The sequence below is a fragment of the Acomys russatus genome, chromosome 15 (assembly GCF_903995435.1).
Source record: "Acomys russatus chromosome 15, mAcoRus1.1, whole genome shotgun sequence".
NCBI lineage: Eukaryota > Metazoa > Chordata > Mammalia > Rodentia > Muridae > Acomys > Acomys russatus.
Window position 1 is genome coordinate 30,572,661 of NC_067151.1, and position 19,384 is coordinate 30,592,044.

At 42.9% G+C, this 19,384-nt stretch overlaps 1 protein-coding gene across 1 annotated transcript in view; it reads right to left on the bottom strand.

Annotated features, from left to right (window-relative positions):
- Frem2 (FRAS1 related extracellular matrix 2) overlaps positions 1 to 19,384 on the bottom strand; it is a 135,295-nt gene that overhangs the window by 25,075 nt on the left and 90,836 nt on the right. The window contains exons 7-13 of the mRNA XM_051157132.1: positions 14,713 to 14,862; positions 12,377 to 12,586; positions 10,329 to 10,526; positions 8,997 to 9,161; positions 7,697 to 7,879; positions 4,439 to 4,569; positions 1,052 to 1,210 (exon numbers count right to left, since the gene is read on the bottom strand). Of these exons, the coding sequence (XP_051013089.1) occupies positions 1,052 to 1,210; positions 4,439 to 4,569; positions 7,697 to 7,879; positions 8,997 to 9,161; positions 10,329 to 10,526; positions 12,377 to 12,586; positions 14,713 to 14,862 (1,196 nt within the window). The remainder of the gene's footprint in view (positions 1 to 1,051; positions 1,211 to 4,438; positions 4,570 to 7,696; positions 7,880 to 8,996; positions 9,162 to 10,328; positions 10,527 to 12,376; positions 12,587 to 14,712; positions 14,863 to 19,384) is intronic.

Sequence of the window (19,384 nt, forward strand, 5' to 3'; positions counted from 1 at the left end):
GCTCCGCTTTGTAACACTCCTTAAGTTAGCCCCTTCTCTACGATTGCCATCTAATTCATGTCCATTCGTTCCACTTCCAGGTACACACTATAGCCCCACTAGCACTCCAACATGGCCCTCTACTCATGCAGCTCCTCCGCAGATGAACACGCCCTGCTAGCCAACAGATGAATTCTACCTTGCATTAAGTGACATGTAGAACCCTATATAACTGAACGCCAAGTTACTCATGACTCATTAATCCAATGAGCACTAATTGTGTTCCTGCTATATGTGGGATGTTTCCTTAGGGCCGCTGTGACATAAAAATATAGGTCATAGTTTCTATCCATGAGACTTAAAATTCAGCTATGAGAAGGCAAGCAAAACCTGTAATGAATTCCTTCCACTCTATTTCCATAGCCACACCCTTCCAGAATGATCTTCTCTTATTGGAATCTTAAACTGTCAATATTCTACCCGATCCTTTGCACAGGAGCTTTAGCTTTAACTATTGCATTCTGCCTCATATTAGAGCTTTGGATCCCCATTTTTTTTTTTTACCTGTCTTATTCTTTAATTTCTCTGTGCAGAGTTCATGCTTTATTGATTTGCCTGATGGTGACAGATTCTTAAACCACACACTTTGTACTCAGTTAATAGGGTTTTTGTTTGTTTTTCCGGAAGAGAAGGGAAACTTCATTTAATTATTGTTATTGTCTGTTTTTCACAGCTCAGAGCTTAAACCTTAGATTTCCCAAGACAATATTATAAACTCTATGATTATTTTAAATAGTTATGGGGCAAAAGGGATGGCTCAGGGTTAAGAGTACTTGTTGTTCCTGCAGAGGACCTGGGTTTGGTTCCCAGCACCCACATGGGAGCTCACAACCATGTGTAACTCTGGCTCTAGGGAATCTGTTGCCCTCTTGTAGTCTTCTGTACCAGGAACACATATAATGCACATACAAACCTGCAGGCAAACACTCATACATATGAAATAAAAATAAACGACTCTTTAAAAAATTAATTGTCTTCTAATTTCCCCCAATTTGATCTATTTCCTCCTCACCGTAATGCAGACAACAGGGTAGCCAGACACAGGTCCAGTGTCCTCCCTGGCTTTGGAAGTGTCATCATATATCAGCAAGGACACAATGTGAGGGACAGAAGGAAAAGTGACATCTGCCATGCTGTTGACTTCTTCTATATATACAATGGCCTTGGTTGCCTAGAAAAAAAAAGGGGACAAATAATTGATTTGTCAAATGTAAGGTTCTCGGAGTTTCTCTCATTCAGTAAAATGATTGGAAAATCCCTGGAATCACCATAATGGAACTGTCAAGACCCTACGCAGAGCGACAGGCCACACATGGCTTATTTCATGTGACCCTGGCACCTTGGTCATCTCTGGTGGTTACAGGGTGTGGACTTGGGGAGCTCATCTAAAAGCTCACCACTAGCCCATGAAATACTTGGGTTCTACGGTTTTCTCTTCAGTTGCGATGACAGTGGATTTGTGGAGTTGAAGCTACTGGAAAATAAAATCCATTAGTTGACAGTGGGAGGAATAAGCTGACAGACACCTTGTGAGAAATAAGGCTTTCAATGTGTGGGCTGTGGTGATGCAGAGAGGCCTGAGAGAAACCAAGCTTCAGGTGACAAAGGCCAGGAGGGCCTGCCTGAGGCACAGAAGAGAGAGAAGATGAAAACTAGGCAGAAACAGCTCTGGACATTGTCTAGTCAGGGAGGAAATCTCTGCTGTCCATGTGCCTGACTCTTGAACAGCTTTCCTATCTCTGATAACTGATAGGACTGTTCCCACGCATTGTCTGCACATTTTCAATAGTGCTATATGCAATGGCACATCCCCATTGAAAATATTATAAATCAAATAAGATGTCCTCCCCTCTGTCCCACTTTCCTGGTAAGTGAAGACTTTCATGAGACATGCCCCTTGGGCTAGTGTCCAGATATAAGTGAGTATATACCATTTGAGTCTTTCTGCTTCTGAGTTAACTCACTCATTATGATCATTTCTAGTTCAATCCATTTGTCCACAAATTTCGGGAATTCCTTGTTTTTAATAGCCGAGTAGTATTCCATAGTGTAAATGTACCACAGTTTCTTTATCCATTCTTCTACTGAAGGACACTTAGACCTAGCCGATGGATAGGACATTCTCCACAGTTGAGTGGAGAGTGGGTCTGACTTTCACATGAACTCTAGTGCCCCATATTTGACCACGTCCCCTGGATGGGGAGGCCTGGTGGCACTCAGAGGAAGGATAGCAGGCTACCAAGAAGAGACTTGATACCCTATGAGCATATGCAGGGGGAGGAAGTCCCCCTCAGTCATAGTCATAGGGGAGGGGAGTAAGGGGAAAATGGAAGTGAGGGAGAAATGGGTGGATACAAGGGATGGGATAACAATTGAGATGTAATATAAATAAATAAAATATAAAAAAGAAAAGAAAATATTATAAATCAAAAGCATGGTCAATCTTCCTAACATAGTGAACATCATGGGTCAGAAACACTATACTGTAGCATTGTGGCTTGTGACTGTGGAATGAAAATAAGAGTTAAGTTCAAATCATGTTTTGTAAAGTCCAAGAAATGTAAGTTAGATCACCATCAGCCAAAGCTTGTTTCTATATACTTTTTTAAAGCTTCTCTAACATGGAAAGTGATTTTAGTGACTCTGCTTTTTTACCCAAAAGAATGTTGCATGCTAGCCCATTAAGAAACAGTGAAAGATTCACAAAAACATATTTGATCAAGACTTTCTACATACAGAGCTATGACTTTGAAAAGATAACAACGGGGCTGGAGAGGTGGCCAAGAGGGTACAGGCATTTGTTGTTATCCCGGCATCATTAGTTTGAGCTCCAGAACTTATACCGTGGGAGGAAAAAACTGACTCCTGCTAGCTGTCCTCTGACTGTCACGTGTGCATCATGACATGCACCGCTCTGCATGAATACAAAAAAATAAAGAGACCGAATCACCAAACAAAGAGCATGCAAACATGCATAGGCTTGACCTAGACCCCTTAGACATATGTAGCAGATGTGCTGCTTGGTCATCATGTGGGTCTCTGACAACTGGAGTCTGTCTCTGTGTCTCTCTGGATCCCTTTCCCCTAGCTGGGCTGCCTTGTCTGGCCTTAGTGGGAGAGGATGCGCTTAGTCCTGCTGTGACTTGATGTGCCAGGACTGGTTGGTATCCATGAGGGGCATTCCCTTCTCTGAGGAGAAGGAGAAGGGGGAATGGGAGAAGGGTTGTGAGGGTAAGACTGGGAGGAGATGTAAAGTGAATAAATATATTAGTGGAAAAATTCTTAAAGGACAACAATGTCAAAGAATTACCATTTTTACTAAGTAGTAAAAAGGCTTAAGAAAAACACATTCCTCCTTTTTTTTTGTTTTTTGTTTTGTTTTGTTTTTTTTGAGACAGGGTCTCTCTGGGTAGCCTTGGCTGTCCTAGACTCACTTTGTAGACCAGGCTGGCCTCGAACTCACAGCGATCCGCTTGCCTCTGCTTCCCAAGTGCTGGGATTAAAGGCGTGCGCCACCACCGCCCAGCACATTCCTCCATTTTGATCTCATATTGACAGTGAACCAAGCAAGGAAAGCAATATGGTACACATACACAGTATTGTTAAAATTGACTTTTTCCTATGAGTGACATGTAATTTAAAAAATTATCTCCACTGTGAAAAACTAATACTATGGAGATTACATCTATCTTGAAGAAAACCTGGTAGGTGATATAATGTAGAAAACACATTTTGTGACTATAAAATTTTGTACATGAAGCTCTCAGCATCAAAGTCTAAGCATATTTCAAGGAACACGGGAGCATCTTGAGCCCAGGCAAGGGTTTGGTGAGCACAGATGTCCTTTCAGTGTGTGCTGAATAAATGTCTCATTGTTGTGGCCGTCAGTTCCAAGTTCAGTCACAATGACTGGCATAGGAAGGCTAAGGGGGCTGATGTGGGGCCTGGGGACTATAGCTTTGGGTTTCTACCAACACAATTTTACAAAGACAAAGATAAAATTTCAGGTCCTGCTCTAAGCAGAAAAAAATTAATTTGAGTGGTTGAAAGGGACCATGCATATCCCCGTTCATGTACAGGATTATTACCTTGAAAAAAGATTTATGTGTTTTCATACTGTGTGTATGAGTGTTTGCCTGGATGTATGCACGTGTACTGTGTGTATGCAATGCCTACAGAGGCCAGAAAATGGCATAGGATCCCTGGACCTGGAGTTACAGATGGCTGTGTGCCACCATGTTGGTGCCGGGAACTGTGCCCAGACCCTGTACAAGAGCAGCTGGTGCCCTTTCCTTCTGAGCCATCTCTCCAGCCCCGAGTCTCCTTCTTATTGTGATTTTTTTCCTTTTGCTCTGAGAAAAGGTTAGCTGTGGACTTACAACCACATTGTCTCACTTACCTGTGTCTCTGCTACCATATTTTCATCCGGTTTTAGGTGAACAGTGAAGGCCTCCCTCATCTCTCTTACCCCATCGAAGATGACTTCAATTTCAACGATGTGCTGGGCTTCCCCTTCCTTAAACTCGATTTCTACAAATACAAAGTTACCAGTTTAACCTTTTGCAGATGAACCTGAGATCATCTTGGATTGTGGTTTATAACAAGGATATTTTACACTGTGGTCTAGTACATCTGTGTGTGCATTTGTGCTTACTTAAAAGGGAGGAGTCAAAGCTAACAGATAACTTATTGCTACTACCTGTCCTATCTGTCCTATATTGTGTGTGTGTGTGCATGCGCGTGTGCCTGTGCATATGTGGAGGCCAGAGAAGGACACAAAGTGCCATGTTCTATCACTCTTTACCTTATTCCCTTAAGACAGAGTCTTTCACTGGACCCAGAGTTAGGCTGGTGTCCAACAAGCCCCGTTGATCCTCCCATCTCTGCCCACTACAGTGCGAGGGTTCCAGGCGTGTGGGGCCTGGACAGGTGCTGGGATTTGAACTGAGGTCTTGTGATTGGATAGCAAGCACTCTTACCTGCGGAGATGTCTCCCCAGTGCCCACTCTAATAGTTTCCACTGTTCGGTTCTCCTCTAGCCTATGCAAAGGAACACTCTAGTCATGACTTACTGATTGGTTTGCTGAGCTACAGTTTGCAAAAGTGCCGAGTGGCAGGACAGTAAACAGTTTCAAGTCAGGCTATAAACAGACAAACTTCCCCTTCAGCCCACAGATTTGCCAAACTGATGAAGCCCAGCAGCTGTAAACAGGACCTTGGACAGGACTGCCCGAGTGCTAGAGGGTGTTTAGGAAGACACACAGTGGGGCTAGGTTTGAATCGTTTTAAGTGCATTACAAAATTATATTTCAAAAGCACTTATTTTACTGTTCTTAGATACTGAAATGTTGTAAGTAAACGGCAGTATTTTCTCCTTTACCTGTCCTTGCTCAGCAAGGACTGCTACACTGTCATGAAAATGCAATGCAACCACCAGGGCATTTTGCTGCTCACTTATTTTTAACTAAGATTGCTGGGTTTTGCTGAAGTCTGAGTGGCAGACCTTACTGCTGAAGCTGGAGAAGCCGATTTGCAGGTGCTATTCTACCTTGGAGGAACTGCTTCCAAAGGGAAAATATGAAGCCAGAAAAAACAAGCATCACTTCCACTCGCAAAGACAGTACTATTTCCCGATGTGCCTGCAGCCATGCAGTTATCAATTCCTTATGGATGGACTCTGAATCTCTGAGGTATTTCCCACCTACTTTTGTACTTCAAAAGTTTCTACCTTTAATCCCAGCACTTGGGAGGCAGAGGCAGGCAGATCTCTGTGAGTTTGAGGACAGCCTGTTCTACAAAGTGAATCAAGGACAGCCAAGGCTATACAGAGAAACTCTGTATCAAAAAACCAACAACAAAAGTGAAAGTTTCTATTACCAATTATAAAGAAAAAATATTTTAAAATTAAAATTAAAATGTCCCTTCCAATTCTGGATACAATTATCCCACCACCACTTATTAGCCTTATTATACTCTTTGACTTAAACGGTCTTGGATTTTTTTTCAGCCCCCAACAGAAACATAGGAAAATGAGACTAGCTAATTATTTCTTGCCTACTAGTTGGCTTTTAACTTTTAAAAGCAAATTTTGTTGTGTATATTTAGTATATGCAATATAAGGCTATAAAATAATTTGGCATGGTCTGTGTGGTGTGACTTTTAAAAGTTACTTTCTTATGCTAGAAATATTGTGAAATGTCACAGGAAAACACAGATACTTGAGTTGTGTTGTGCCTTCTTGCTCAGTAGCTGTCAGCATAAGGCTCCTGGGGGCTTTTCTCCACAGTGGACTTTCTGGTTGGCCAACATTCCTCCTGCCTCCTCATTTTCCCCAGGTTCACCTACTCCATCACTAGACGTCACATTGAAAGTATTCAAGTTTTTACAAAGCCCAGAGTTATACAAACCATGTCTGAGAAGCTTAAAGAAAATTCACTGTAAACATCTCAATTGTTTGCTGATGTGCATTTTCCAGATGAGATTTACGTTTCTGTAACATTTGCCTTACTCTGTCATTTCACTCCGTAGAACAAGAGTTCAACTTTTATGGTACAGTTTTTCCTATTTGGTTAGGTACGACCTCAATTTAGATTATAAAGTGAAAAATTAAAACATGTTATATGAAAAAAATCTCTCAAATTTTATTATAAACAGTAAACTGATGCGTAGGGGCTACTTGACACCTATGCGGATTTTGCATTGTTTAACTTTATTTGACTTCATTTGTTAGCTCACTACATATTTAAAATTTTGCTCTGCTCCCTAAAAGAATAATTTTATTTCTAAGATAAACAATTTCTGCTAAAAGGTTATACAGCAGATACTTAGAAAGTTTTCCTTTCATATAAAATCTGTTCATCACAGAAAAAACTGACTTCAGATTTTGTACTTTGGTAGCAAATTGGTTTTATTTTCACTGCTTTTGAATTACATATGATGTACTTCAAAGTCTGGGAATAGCACTGACTGTTTATTCAAAGGAAATTAAATTCCTTTATAGAAGCCGGTAGGTTTCTGTTACTATTGATTTTTTTTACTGATTCGATAACTGCCATCAGCCACTTTTAACACCTCGTGAGTGATTGACAAGAGCTAATGGCCACTGAACATAAGCAGTAGAAAAGCAGGAACAGTTAGTTCCTGACGAGCAGACTTGGCGTTTATGCTTATGCTCAGCAAATAATGCAGAGAGACAGAGAGAGAAGGGGGGGGGGGGGGGGAAGGAGCGTCTGTTTGCTTTACTAGCTCATAAAAGTTAATGGCAGAATGGTCCCCAAACTTGCACATGGAAGAAACAGCAGCTGGCATCTTATTACCTTTTCACTGCTCCCTGTTAGCATGACGTCTTCTAGCCTCAGCGCTTGGCTGACGCTGTTCAGCATGGCTATGCTGTGTGTGTGTGTGTGTGTATGTATGTATGTATGCATGCATGCATGCATGCCATAATGCCTGACCAGTGGATGGAAGTAAAACTCATGGACGGATGGCCAGTAAGCTCAAAACACAACAGGGACTCTCAAATATTCCCTAAGAGAAAATTCTAAAGAGTTTGCTTGTTATGCCGCAGAGGTAATTTAAAAGAGCGCATTCCGTTCAGCTCCAACAGTGCTCCCACAGTAACCTAGCTGGTGGCAGGCCCTGGGAGACAGACCCATACCTTCTGACACAGGATGATAATCCTCTCCCGAGGTGGCCGAGCCATCCTTGGTGTGAACTCGCACGATGGAAATCTTTGAAGTGTCTCCTTGGCGGATCACTGGAATTTTGACAACCACCGACTCTCCTGGTTCACTGGGTTCAGTGACACTAAATTTGGTTTCTCCAAATTTGATTACAGCTTCTAAGAGTGGGGGGAAACAGAGAGATATTAAAGTTACTGGTAAAACCTGATGGAGTGGACATTTTTTTCTATTTCCGTTTCCTTCCCCATTGGGGACTTTTATTATTGTTACACTTTTTTTTTTTCCGAGACAGGGTCTCTCTGTGTTAGCCTTGGCTGTTCCAGACTTGCTTTGTAGACCAGGCTGGCCTTGAACTCACAGTGATCCGTCTGCCTCTGCCTCCCGAGTGCTGGGATTAAAGGCTTGCGGCACCACACCCAGCTACCCTCTTGGCTTTTGTCTGTTGCTTCATTATTAGTGTGAGTGCAGGAGACCCTTTCTGGGAAAGAGTGAGTCCACAGAAGGCATGTCCAGTGAGCTATCTCTTTGTCCCATAGATCTTACAAGAACCAGCCACTGAGGAGGGGCGTGGAGGGGGAGGCGCTGGCTCAGGACTGCGTAGACATAAAGGCATATGTATGGACAGGTATAAAAGCGTGTGCTTTGCTGTGCATAGCCTCCCCACGCAGCTTCGTCAGTGCCGGGACTGGACTCAGGGTCTTGCACATGCTAGGCAAGTACTTGACCATACGACTCATATCCAAGGATCTCCACTTTATCAATTTTTCTTATGTGTGCAGTATGTGCATGCTGGGGCCTGGAGTTGATGCTGGGTGTCTTCTTCCATCACTTTCCCCACCTGCCCAGCTTTTTTTTTTTTTTTTAAAGATTTATTTATTATTTATACAGTATTCTGCCCACACATGTGCCTGCCCACCACAAGAAGGTACCAGATCTCATTACAGGTGGTTGTAAGCCACCATGTGCGTGCTGGGAACTGAACTCAGGACCTTCGGAAGAGCAGCCAGTGCTCCTAACCTCTGAGCCATCTCTCCAGCCCCCCTGCCCAGCTTTCATGTGGCTGCTGGGGACCTGAAGTCTTGTTAGCAAGTGCTCATCTAACCGAGCATCTCATCAGCCCCTGAATTTGGAGATCTATGTTTTAGGAACCTGTCCTGTTTCCCGCTTATGTCTCTATTGTTTGCGGGTCCTACAGAGAAAGAGGGCATCCTCTCCTGAGCCACCTGGGGCTTTGGGGATCCTGGCGTCACTGTTGGGAAATCAGTGGCTTCTTACTGTCAGCACCGTCCTGGATTTTTATCAGAGTCTCATTCTGTTCGCCGACGGCAGCCCCAAAGGTCGAGCTGCTCTGAGGTGTGCCGAGCACCAGGCGCAGCTCCTCCACGTCCTCAAACAGGTCATCGTCCATCAGCTCAAGGGCACAGGGCTTCTCTGTCTCACCTGGAGCAAAGGACAGTGACACAGTCCAGGAGGTTACGCCAACATGTGTAGCAAAGCAGAAGAGGGAGGGTGTTGCTTTCCCACTGCTCTGCCACTACTGCCCACAATAAGACTTGAGTAAATATTTGCTGAATATGTGACTGTTTGAACACAGACCAATATTTTCATAAGGGTCTCTGTAGTTCCTCTCTTTACAGCTGAGCATTCGTCTTAGAAAGCAAAGGACAAAGGAAATGCCAGTTTTGTGCACAAGTTCCCAGAAATATGGAGGGAGAGGAAGCGAGGCCACTGCGGGTTGGCCCTTTTTAATCTGATTTCACCAGTTTTTCATGTTACTAACTTTTGGCTTATTGAACAGATCATTGAACCAGAACAATTAGATTCTTGCCTCTAATAACTGGGACCAATATTATTGCGCCAACTTTCTCCAATCTTATTAAAAATTCTTTAAAACATATTAGTGGCTATTTGATATACTAGCAGATGGATGCTGACGTGTTAAGACACAGTCCTGAGTGTTGACCACTTATATTGTTCTCAACAGTCCACCAAAATGAGCAAAACTTTCCACATAACTATGCATCTTTTCATTAGAACACATTCCACAAAATTAAACCATTAGGACAAAGTAGTGAAAGATCCGAAGGCGCTGATACACATTGAAAGTGTGAGGTACATTTTGCCTAATAACATTTCAACATTCACTTTAATTTCTAGCCTTGTGGAATTTGCACATTTGATAAGTTCTTGTCCTCTGAGTTCTGAATTAACAATAAAATACATCATTAGAAATCAAAAGGTTAGTGCAGAGGCCCAAGGCTGTCTACCTAACCCATTCCAATGCATATGCCTTGTCATATAGTGTACGTGAACTCATGTTGTAAGCTTGTTGGGAAACTGGGAAACTTGATTTTACTGTATTTTCCCAGTTACATATTTCTCAGTCGACATTTGGTGTCCTTAAATTACATCCAGAAATTTCAAGGGCCTTAACGGCACTGTCTCCATAAGCTTGACCTGAGTTCAATCCTCCAGATCCACGTGGCGGGAGGGAGAAAAGCCCCAACTCCTAAAGCTTGCCTTCTGACTCCATGTGTCAGCTATGGCATGCACACAAAAGAAACAGATATAAGAAAATATTTAAACCATTTTCAAGCCCCCACGTACCAGGGAGGAATGTAACAAGGGAGGCATCGGTATTTGGGCGTTCTTCAAAGTCCATCATCACCTGTGCAGACCCCTGCCTTGTGTAGCATCTCACAGAAGACCTGTGCTGGACGTCGCCGCTCCTGTAGATCATTGCGACTACACGTCCATCATTTTCACTGCAAGTGTACACTCTTTCTTTGAACTGCATTTTAGGCACTGTGAAAAAAAATGAACCCAATGGGTCAAATGAGCAGAAATATCCTTTACTAAAAAATGACATTTCAGAAGATACAGTTTAATGTAGGGACTATGACAATAAATGAAGAATACTACCTCAGTCTCAGTTACTTGCCAACATTCTGACCTTGAGAAATCACTGTAAATTTTTTTTAAAATTTTTTTGCCACTGTAATTTTCAGCAGCATCTTCTGTGGAATAAGCATGTGTAGAGAAGCCTAAGATATAGATAAAACCAGCCAGGCCTGGTGGCGCACGCCTGTAATCCCAGCACTTTGGAGGCAGAGGCAGGTGAATTTCTGTGAGTTTGAGGCCAGCCTGGTCTACAAAGCAAGTCCAAGTCCAGGACATCCAAGGCTACATAGAGAAACTGTGTCTCAAAAAAAAAAAAAAAATGTACACGTAATTATAAGTGCATTTTATGCAGGAATGGTAGCGAAAGCTGGTGACTGTGCGCATGTGTTACTTTTAGGTGACACCTCTGCTAGGTCAGTCATGCACAAGTTTCATTGATAACAGGTTCTTTTCTTCCACGTACCATCGGAACCATCAAGGTAGGAAAGTGCCCAGGTCTCTGTGAGTGATGATATCTAGAGAGGCCTGCTACAAATAAATGTTGTGTGGCAATTTTCTCCAAGCCAAACCTCCACCCTGGAGGGAAAGCTTACTTAAGATAATGGGTGTTAAAAAGGAGATGAAACAACAGGATGCTCTGAGTAGAGGTGAAACACTGCATCCTACAGGGAAGTTTCTTATGTAAACAGCTCAAAGGCTCCAGGAATTCCCTAAAACTGACTAGATTCACTAACAGCCACCCTCTTTGCAATCATATAGAGCGAGTGAAAGACACTCAGACAAGCTGAGCTGGAAAAAGCAGAGACTAGCCTCACAACCTAGAAGAGACACTCTCCAAGCTGTTGACCTGCCTGAAGGTTGTGCAGTGTGGTCTAGGTTGTGAGTGTCACCCATGCTAGGGTGGGCTTTGGTGATGCAGTTCTCTTTGAGTCATTTCCGCTCCTGTAAGGAAATCTAATAGAACTTATAGGTTCAACCAGTTGGACTCTGGTAGTATCCTTACTTTGGTCTCCTTAGGAGTAGTGTCATGCAACAACAATGTATTTGACGTATGATTAGAGAAATATGAGGCATGAGTGGGTGACAGAAACAGCTTTGTGTTAAGAGCTAGAAAAGTCCATGGATATTCAAAGGTTCATGAAGTACCACAGAGCTCCATGCATGTGATGAAGAAATTTTTGAACCATTCAAGTCACCAATGGTAATACCACACTGTTCTTGAAGATAGAAGAAGACTGGTGATTTTCTTTATAGAGTGTTTGGTTCTATCAAAATGATAAGAAGTAGGAAAAAAAAAGTGGGATATTTGTATAGGTTGAATGGTGTCTCCCATGCCAGCACCTTATGAGTTGGAAGCATAGCCTGGATACCTTGATAGAAGGCAGGTAATCAAGTTAAAAGGTTTTTAGGATGGACTCCAGCCCAGTACGTCAAGGGGAGAACTGGTCATGCAGAGTCTGAAGAGGGAGATGAGTGAAGAGGCTCAGGGACAAGATGGCCACTTACAAGTCATGAGAAAGGCCTGTGTCATCTTTCCCTTGTGACATCAGAAGGAGCGAACCACGCTGACTCTCACTTAGGCTTCTCACTAACAGTGCGGAGGCTACTGGTGGGCTGCTGTTGTCCAAGCCATCTGGTCTGCAGCCCTTTACAATGTCAACCCTCGCAAATGCACACAGGTCTATACAGCTTCCCCTCCTCCATGCCACTTATAAACATTCATTCTTATCACTGTGAAACTCAAAGTCACTCACAGTCTGAGGCAGAGTCATTTATGGACACTGTGGCCTTGCTGGGCTCGCCGAGGGCAGCGTTCATAGGCATCCGAAGTACCAATTCAAACTTCTCAACTCCTTCCAGCACTGGGCTGCCCAAGTCATCCAGAATGACAATGCGAACAGTCTGCATGTTGACGCCGGGTGCAAAATCCAAATTGCGACTGATTCCCACATAATCTGTTCCAGCTAAAACCGTAATGAATGTATTATTTACATGGGGACTACATTTTTTAAAAAAAGACACAAATTACGTAATGTATAGTTAATGAATGTATAGTTAATGTTTTGGAAGCAGAGAACACAAACTCCTATAAAGAAATACATCTAATGATCAAGATGGGAGAGATTGGTGTCTACATGGTGACTGACAGGCTGGATCTAAGATGGAGCTCTAAACCTTATTATACTCAGTGGCTGGATTTTAGTCACGTAATCTAGTATTCTGTGCTATCTCTCTCCCATCTTTATTAAAGTCCTTTAATAATCAGTTCTAAAGTAATCAGCATATCAATCAAATACATGGTAAAAATACATATAAAATAGGTACATTTTGTTTACATCAATTAAATATCTATCTTATTTCTGTTTCCAGAGGGACTATTTTACTGAGGCATACGGTGGCCTGTTGGTTAGAACTCAACTCATTTCAGTGCTAGGTTCCTCTGGCCCCATACTCACTCCAGACAGTGAAAGCAAATCTCTATTCCCAAGTCACATTTGATATTTGATTTAGTAATTTTCAGACCATGTAGTACACATGTAGTGTTGACCTTTCTGAATATATGTAAAGTAGTTAAAAATACAATTGTCTTTGAATCTTTAGGGCCCCCTGCCCCGTATCCAAGAAGACTTGAGAGTAGGGGATGGTTATTCTAGATGGTTTGGGGTTTTTTGTTGTTGTTGTTCTTAATAGTCTTGCAATTTTAGTCCTCATTTGTATGTATTTTATCTTCTAATATGCAGCTGTGAGTATATCTATCTTTGATTCATTAAGACAAAAATCTCTATTTCTTACAGTTGGAGGTCTGACTCTGCGAAAGAGTGTGTTCTGGGCATGTGCAAAGCCCTGAATTCAGTCTTCAGCATCCAAAACCCCAATCAAAAATCAAATGCATGAAAAAAGGTTTCCTTGTTCTCTGTTCTTATTTTTCCTTCATGCCCACCTTCAACTCTGATTTGAATTTCATTCTTAAGAATGAATAATTTGCCTGATGGAGTGGCACACACCTTTAATTCCAGCACTTGGGAGACAGAGGCAGGCGGATCTCCATGAGTTTGAAACCAGCCTTGTCTATATAGCAAGTTCCAGGACAGCCAGAGCTACATAGAAGGGGCTTGTCTAAAAAGAAGAATAACTCCCACAAATATTGGGGGCTGGGCTTGGTGGCATATGCCTGTAATCCCAGCACCCAAGAGACAAAGACAAGCAGATCTTTGTGAGTTCAAGGCCAGCCTGGTCCATGTAACAAGTTCAAGATTAACCTAGTCTATATAGTAAGCTTTAAGCCAGCCAGGGCTACAGGGTAAGAGTCTGTATAAAATTTAAAAGATAAAAATGAAAGAAATAAAGGGGGGGGGGAAGAAAAAATTTGGCTAAACAAATATTAATAGACACCTGTAAGGCATGGTGGTGATTCATTGTATTAAAAAATGTTAGGAACCTATAGATGACTTTTAAAATGGATCAACTCCTGCCTGCTCTGTGTGATGACAAGTAGCATGTATGATATATGTATGTACTTGCTTGTGTCACACAATAGTCACACAGGATAAATGGGTGTATATGAGACACGCTGTATTTCATTTCAGCCCCATGTTTGCCCTTAAGTTTCTCAACAGTGTTTTAGAGGCCAGAATAAGAAAGGAGCAGTCTTCCAGTTAAGACAATTTATATAACAATGTGTAAAGGGAAGCCTGCTGAACTGGAAGTATTTACAGGGACACCTGGTTAAAATTAGGATGTAGCCAAGTGGAGAAGACTTAAATGCCATCAGATTTTGTGAGGGTGGTAGGCATGACCACTCACCTGCACATGTCAGAACAGTCGACTATATTAGATTTGCTGAGTAGAGGACCAAGCCATGCAAATGTGGGCATCACAATTTAGTCTTTGAATCCCGTGTTACAACCTGGACTTTGGTGTGTCTGGTCCTGAAATCTCTTCCCTTACAATGGCAAAGTCTAAATTTACATACTCTATAGTAATACTTCCAGGAAAAAAAAAATCCATCAAGAATGTTGCATTCAGGTGAAACGTTCAGTAGCTGGAAACTGTACAACACCACAAAAGGTTGATGTGAGAGACTACTCACCATCGGCAGAGGGGGGTTCGGTTTTCCGGGACCTCACAGTGACACTAGAAGGCCTAGAGAGGTCGGTACCTGTCCTCCACACCTGCACCTCCACGTAGCCAGCACTCTCATCCACGGAGTACTGGATGTCCCCAAAGTAGAAGGCAGGTTCTGTTAACAAGGGCACAGAAACCACTGTTGTTATTTCTGTCTCTCAGATCCCTTACCTCTGAGATGATGTCCAAGAGTCTGCAAACATGTATTGGCACCGCCATGCTTCCTCGGAGTGAGCTAACATCCCATCTTAGGGCGCGTGACTTGGTTTGCTTCTCATGTTTGTGAATGCCTCTGTTGTTATGTTTTAGGGTGCCCAGGGCCTCATGTGGGCTCAAAACCATGCTGCACCACCGAGTTCCCTCCATAAACCCATATGTAGGTTATATAAATGGCTTCTAGGTGCCCTTCGAAGATTAGCCAGAGAAATACGACCAAATGAAACACACATATAACACTGTCATTGTTTTTTAAAGTCTTGCCTGAGTGCTCATTTTTATCACTCCTCACTGAGCCCCAAGGATGGGACAGAGGACTGGCATCTGTCTCGTGGTATCTTCTGGTCCATTGGACTTAGATTTTACTTACGATATTTGAGTCTGTTTTTAAGTAGCAGGACTAGAATCTAAAAACTAGACTAATATAAAACATCGTCCCTAAGGCTTTATTTAGGGAGACCAGGGCTGGGTATTGGTTACTTGTAGAGCTTTGGGTACCCTCTGTAAAAATGGAGGTTTCACTAAATAATACTAAGGTTAGCACTTGTCCTCATGAGTGTGAGTGATGCTCTTTGGGTTCCATGGTTCCTGCTTCAGGGACTCTGTTTCCCTTCTGTTGGTGATGGATTTGAATGGGGCAATCATCTGTCATCTGATTCTCCCTATGACCAACCCCTGACTCTTCAGTAGCTGCAGAGGGGTGAAGGACAGTAGATGACTAGGGTAAACTGAGATGAATTATTGGACTACCGTTAAAAGTACCAAATAATACACTATAATACATAGACCTAAAGAAACTAAATATCAAGGAGGACCCTAGGGAGAACGCTCAATTCTCATTCCAAAGGACAAATAGAATAGGCACTGAAGCAGTTGAAGGAACGGAACAGGATGGGAGCCTACCATAGAGGTCGTCTGAAAGACTCCACCCGGCAGGGGATCTAAGCAGATGCTGAGACTCATAGCCAAACTCCGGGGGGTGGAGCATGGGGAATCTTGGGGAAGAGTTGGGGAATAGAGGGACCTCAAGGGGTCAGGAGCTCCACAAGGAGACCAATGGAGGCAACAAGTCCGAGTGGAGCAGGGGGCTGCTGCAGAGACTGATGCACCAACCAAGGACTATGCATGGTGAGGACCTAGACCCTCTGCTCAGATGTAGTACATAGGCAGCACAGTCTCCTTGTGGGTCCCCTAATATGGGGAGTAGGGACTACTTCTGCCATGGACTCTGGCCCCCACATGTTGATCACTTCCCCCTGGCAGGGCAGCCTTGCCAGGACACAGAGAAAGAGGATATGTGATAGGCTAAGGCCAGATGCTAGGGAAGGAGGAGGGCTCCCCTTTCTGAGGACTAGGGGAGGGACGGAGGGAGAGGGTATGAGGGAGGGAGTGTGGGATTGGGAGGCAACAAGGGAAGGGGCTACAATCGGAATGTAAAATGAACAAATTTAAAATTTTAAAAAAATTTTAAGGGGGCTGGAGAGATGGCTGAAAGGTTAAGAGCATTGTTTGTTCTTCCAAAGGTCCTGAGTTCAATTACCAGCAACCACATGGTGGCTCACAACCATCTATAATGAGATCTAGTGTCCTATTCCAGCATGTGGGCAGAATATTGTATAAATAATAAATAATAAATCTTTAAAAATTTTTAAATACCATATTTTAAAAAAACTATTTTTTGAAATATAGATAGCCTCAAGGGAAACTGCAAATGCTCCATTGAGAGCTTATAAGTGGCCACTAACCAAGGTAAAATAATCAAGTGAGCATATGGCAAATAGTCTACTTACCTGTCATTTGTTCTACAAGATTCAAGAGGAGTTGGTCTACAAACACATAGCTCACACCATGGCTTCTTACCATCACTAAGGGTGCTGTTAAATTTCATAGAATTAGATTGAGCTCCTCAAACACAGGAAGTGACTCTTCTATCAGTGGCTCTGAAAGCCACAGAGTGTGGCTGGTGGGGGATGAGGTGGGAGGGGGCTCAGTAAGAGCACTTGCCTAATGTGTACAAACCCTGCATGCCAGGCCTAGCACGGGTAATAAAACAAAGCCGCAGGAAAAGCCAAAGGCACTCTTCCTCCACTGCTGTACTTGCAAAGTAATTACACTTATTAAAAAGTATAATCCAAACACTTGTTTCTTTTCTTCCTTCAGCCGATAGGCATATTTAAAAGCATCTAGCTCCCCTGGTCTCTTCAGTAATATGAAACCAATCTTGGAAACAGTTGCCTATTTTTGTCCAGAGGTGATAAATCTGCCTACAGCATGGCTTTCCTCCCGCTACCCTTTCAACTTGGATGTGCAGTGTGTACAGACGAAGGTGTTATCTTATAACCCCAGGCAAGCAGAGCTGGAGGACGAACTAACACATTCCTTACATTTCTCACATCTGAGGAGGGTGCAAAGGTGAACAAGAGAGAGAAGCCAGATGACTGTTGTGAGGGCTGTGAACCAGGAGCTGCAGCTTCTCTTTAGAGGGCTCTCATAAGTATTATGGAGGATTGGTCCACGTGCCTCCAGCAAGCGCTCTTCCTGAGTTTCTCTACATTTCTGGTATCACGTGAATTAGGTTTCTTTCTGTCTGTCTTTTTTTTTTTTTGGTTTTTCGAGACAAGGTTTCTCTGTGTAGCCCTGGCTGTCCTGGACTTGCTTTGTAGACCAGGCTGGCCTCGAACTCAGAGATCCACCTGCCTCTGCCTCTCGAGTGCTGGGATGAAAGGCCTGCGCCACCACAGCCAACTCAAATTAGGTTTCTAAGCAAAAGCTGTACAATGCAGTGAAGTTACCTCCTGTCTTTCTAGTCCTCACAGATAGATGCATATCAGAAATAGAGCTGAAAAAAAAATCATGGGAATACGGTGATAAAACACCAAGGGAGCTGCATGCTGGGGGTGGGGGAGTGGGGGTGAGGGGATAGGAGTGGGTAGGGGGGTAGAACTGTTGTTTGCATGTACACTCACATGCATCCTGTTATCCACAGAGCAAGCCTTTCACCTTATAGTTTAACATGCAGCTCAGAGATGAACACAGAGGGAGGGGGTTGGGGGGAGAGAGAGGAGAGGGAGAAAGAGGGGAGCCTAATGACTAAGCTGCAAATAACGAGGCAGAAAGAGCCAGCACACCACCAGTCACAGGGAGCACTGTGGCCTTCAGTCAGAAGTAGGAGGGGGAATAGAGACAGGACTCTAATTGTAGATTCTTCCATTTTAACAGAGTGGCTAGTAGGAATTAGGAGAGGCAGCAAACTAATTCTCTAAATGCACCTTCCCAGTGCTCAGCTAAGTTAGATGTCTCATTTCCTGCCACTGAGGGTGACAGGAAAATTGGTCCAGTAATCAGTTGTAATGATTAAAGTTAAAATTTAAGATGGTTTCAAAATAATAGTTTCTACAACATATATGCAAACAACAGAAAAAAAAAAAAAAAAACCCACACTGCACCTAACAAGCTGCTTATTTAACAAATCAAAAGGAATAGAGTCGGTGCTGGCATCTTTGTGTCTTTTTCACCTTAGATAAATGAAAACTAAAATGCTGGTGGGTATATTTAAATTTCTCATATTTTAATAAATTCTAAAATTTGAATGGACTTACAATGTCACTACTTACAGACGCCTCTGAAAGCTACAGACATCACTCAGAACATGCTAAGATGAAATTTTATGTGTTTCACTTGCATGTATGTCTGTTTATGTACTGCTTGCATGCCTGGTGCATGGAGAGAACAGAGGAGGGCATTGGGTTGTCTAGAACTGCAGTTACAGATGGTCGTAAACAGCCATGTGGGTACTGGGAATTGAACCCAGGTCTTCTGGAAAAGCAACCAGTGTTCTTAACCAATGAGCCATCTCTTCAGCCTTGTGCTTGGGACATTTTAATGGATACAGAATCAAAAGGAGGGAATGAATCAATAGTAAAGCCATGCAGAAGGCAGAGACACCTATGAAGATTCAAGACAACCGCTTTGTCGGTACCAACAAATAGTGTTTATAAGGAAACCTTTTGGTAAGTGTGGTGGATTGAATAGGAATAAACCCCATAGGCTTATATACTTGAATATTTGGTCATCAGGACGTGGCACTATTTGAGAAGGATTAGGAAGCATGTCCTTACTAGAAGAAGTGTGCCACAGTGGGTACACTGTGAGATTTTGTAAGCTCAAGCCAGGCCCAGTGGCTCTCTCTCTTCTTGCTGCTTGCAGATCTCGATGTAGAACTCTCGGCTACTTCACACGGCCCAGGTCTGGCAGCATGCTGTCATACGCCCTTGTCATGATACCAATGGACTAAACCCCTGAAACTGTAAGCAAGCCCCAGTTAAATGCTTTCCTTTGTAAGAGTTTTTGTGGTCGTGGTGTCTCTTTTCGTTAGGGTTGTATTGCTGTGAAGAGACACCATGACCACAGCAACTCTTATA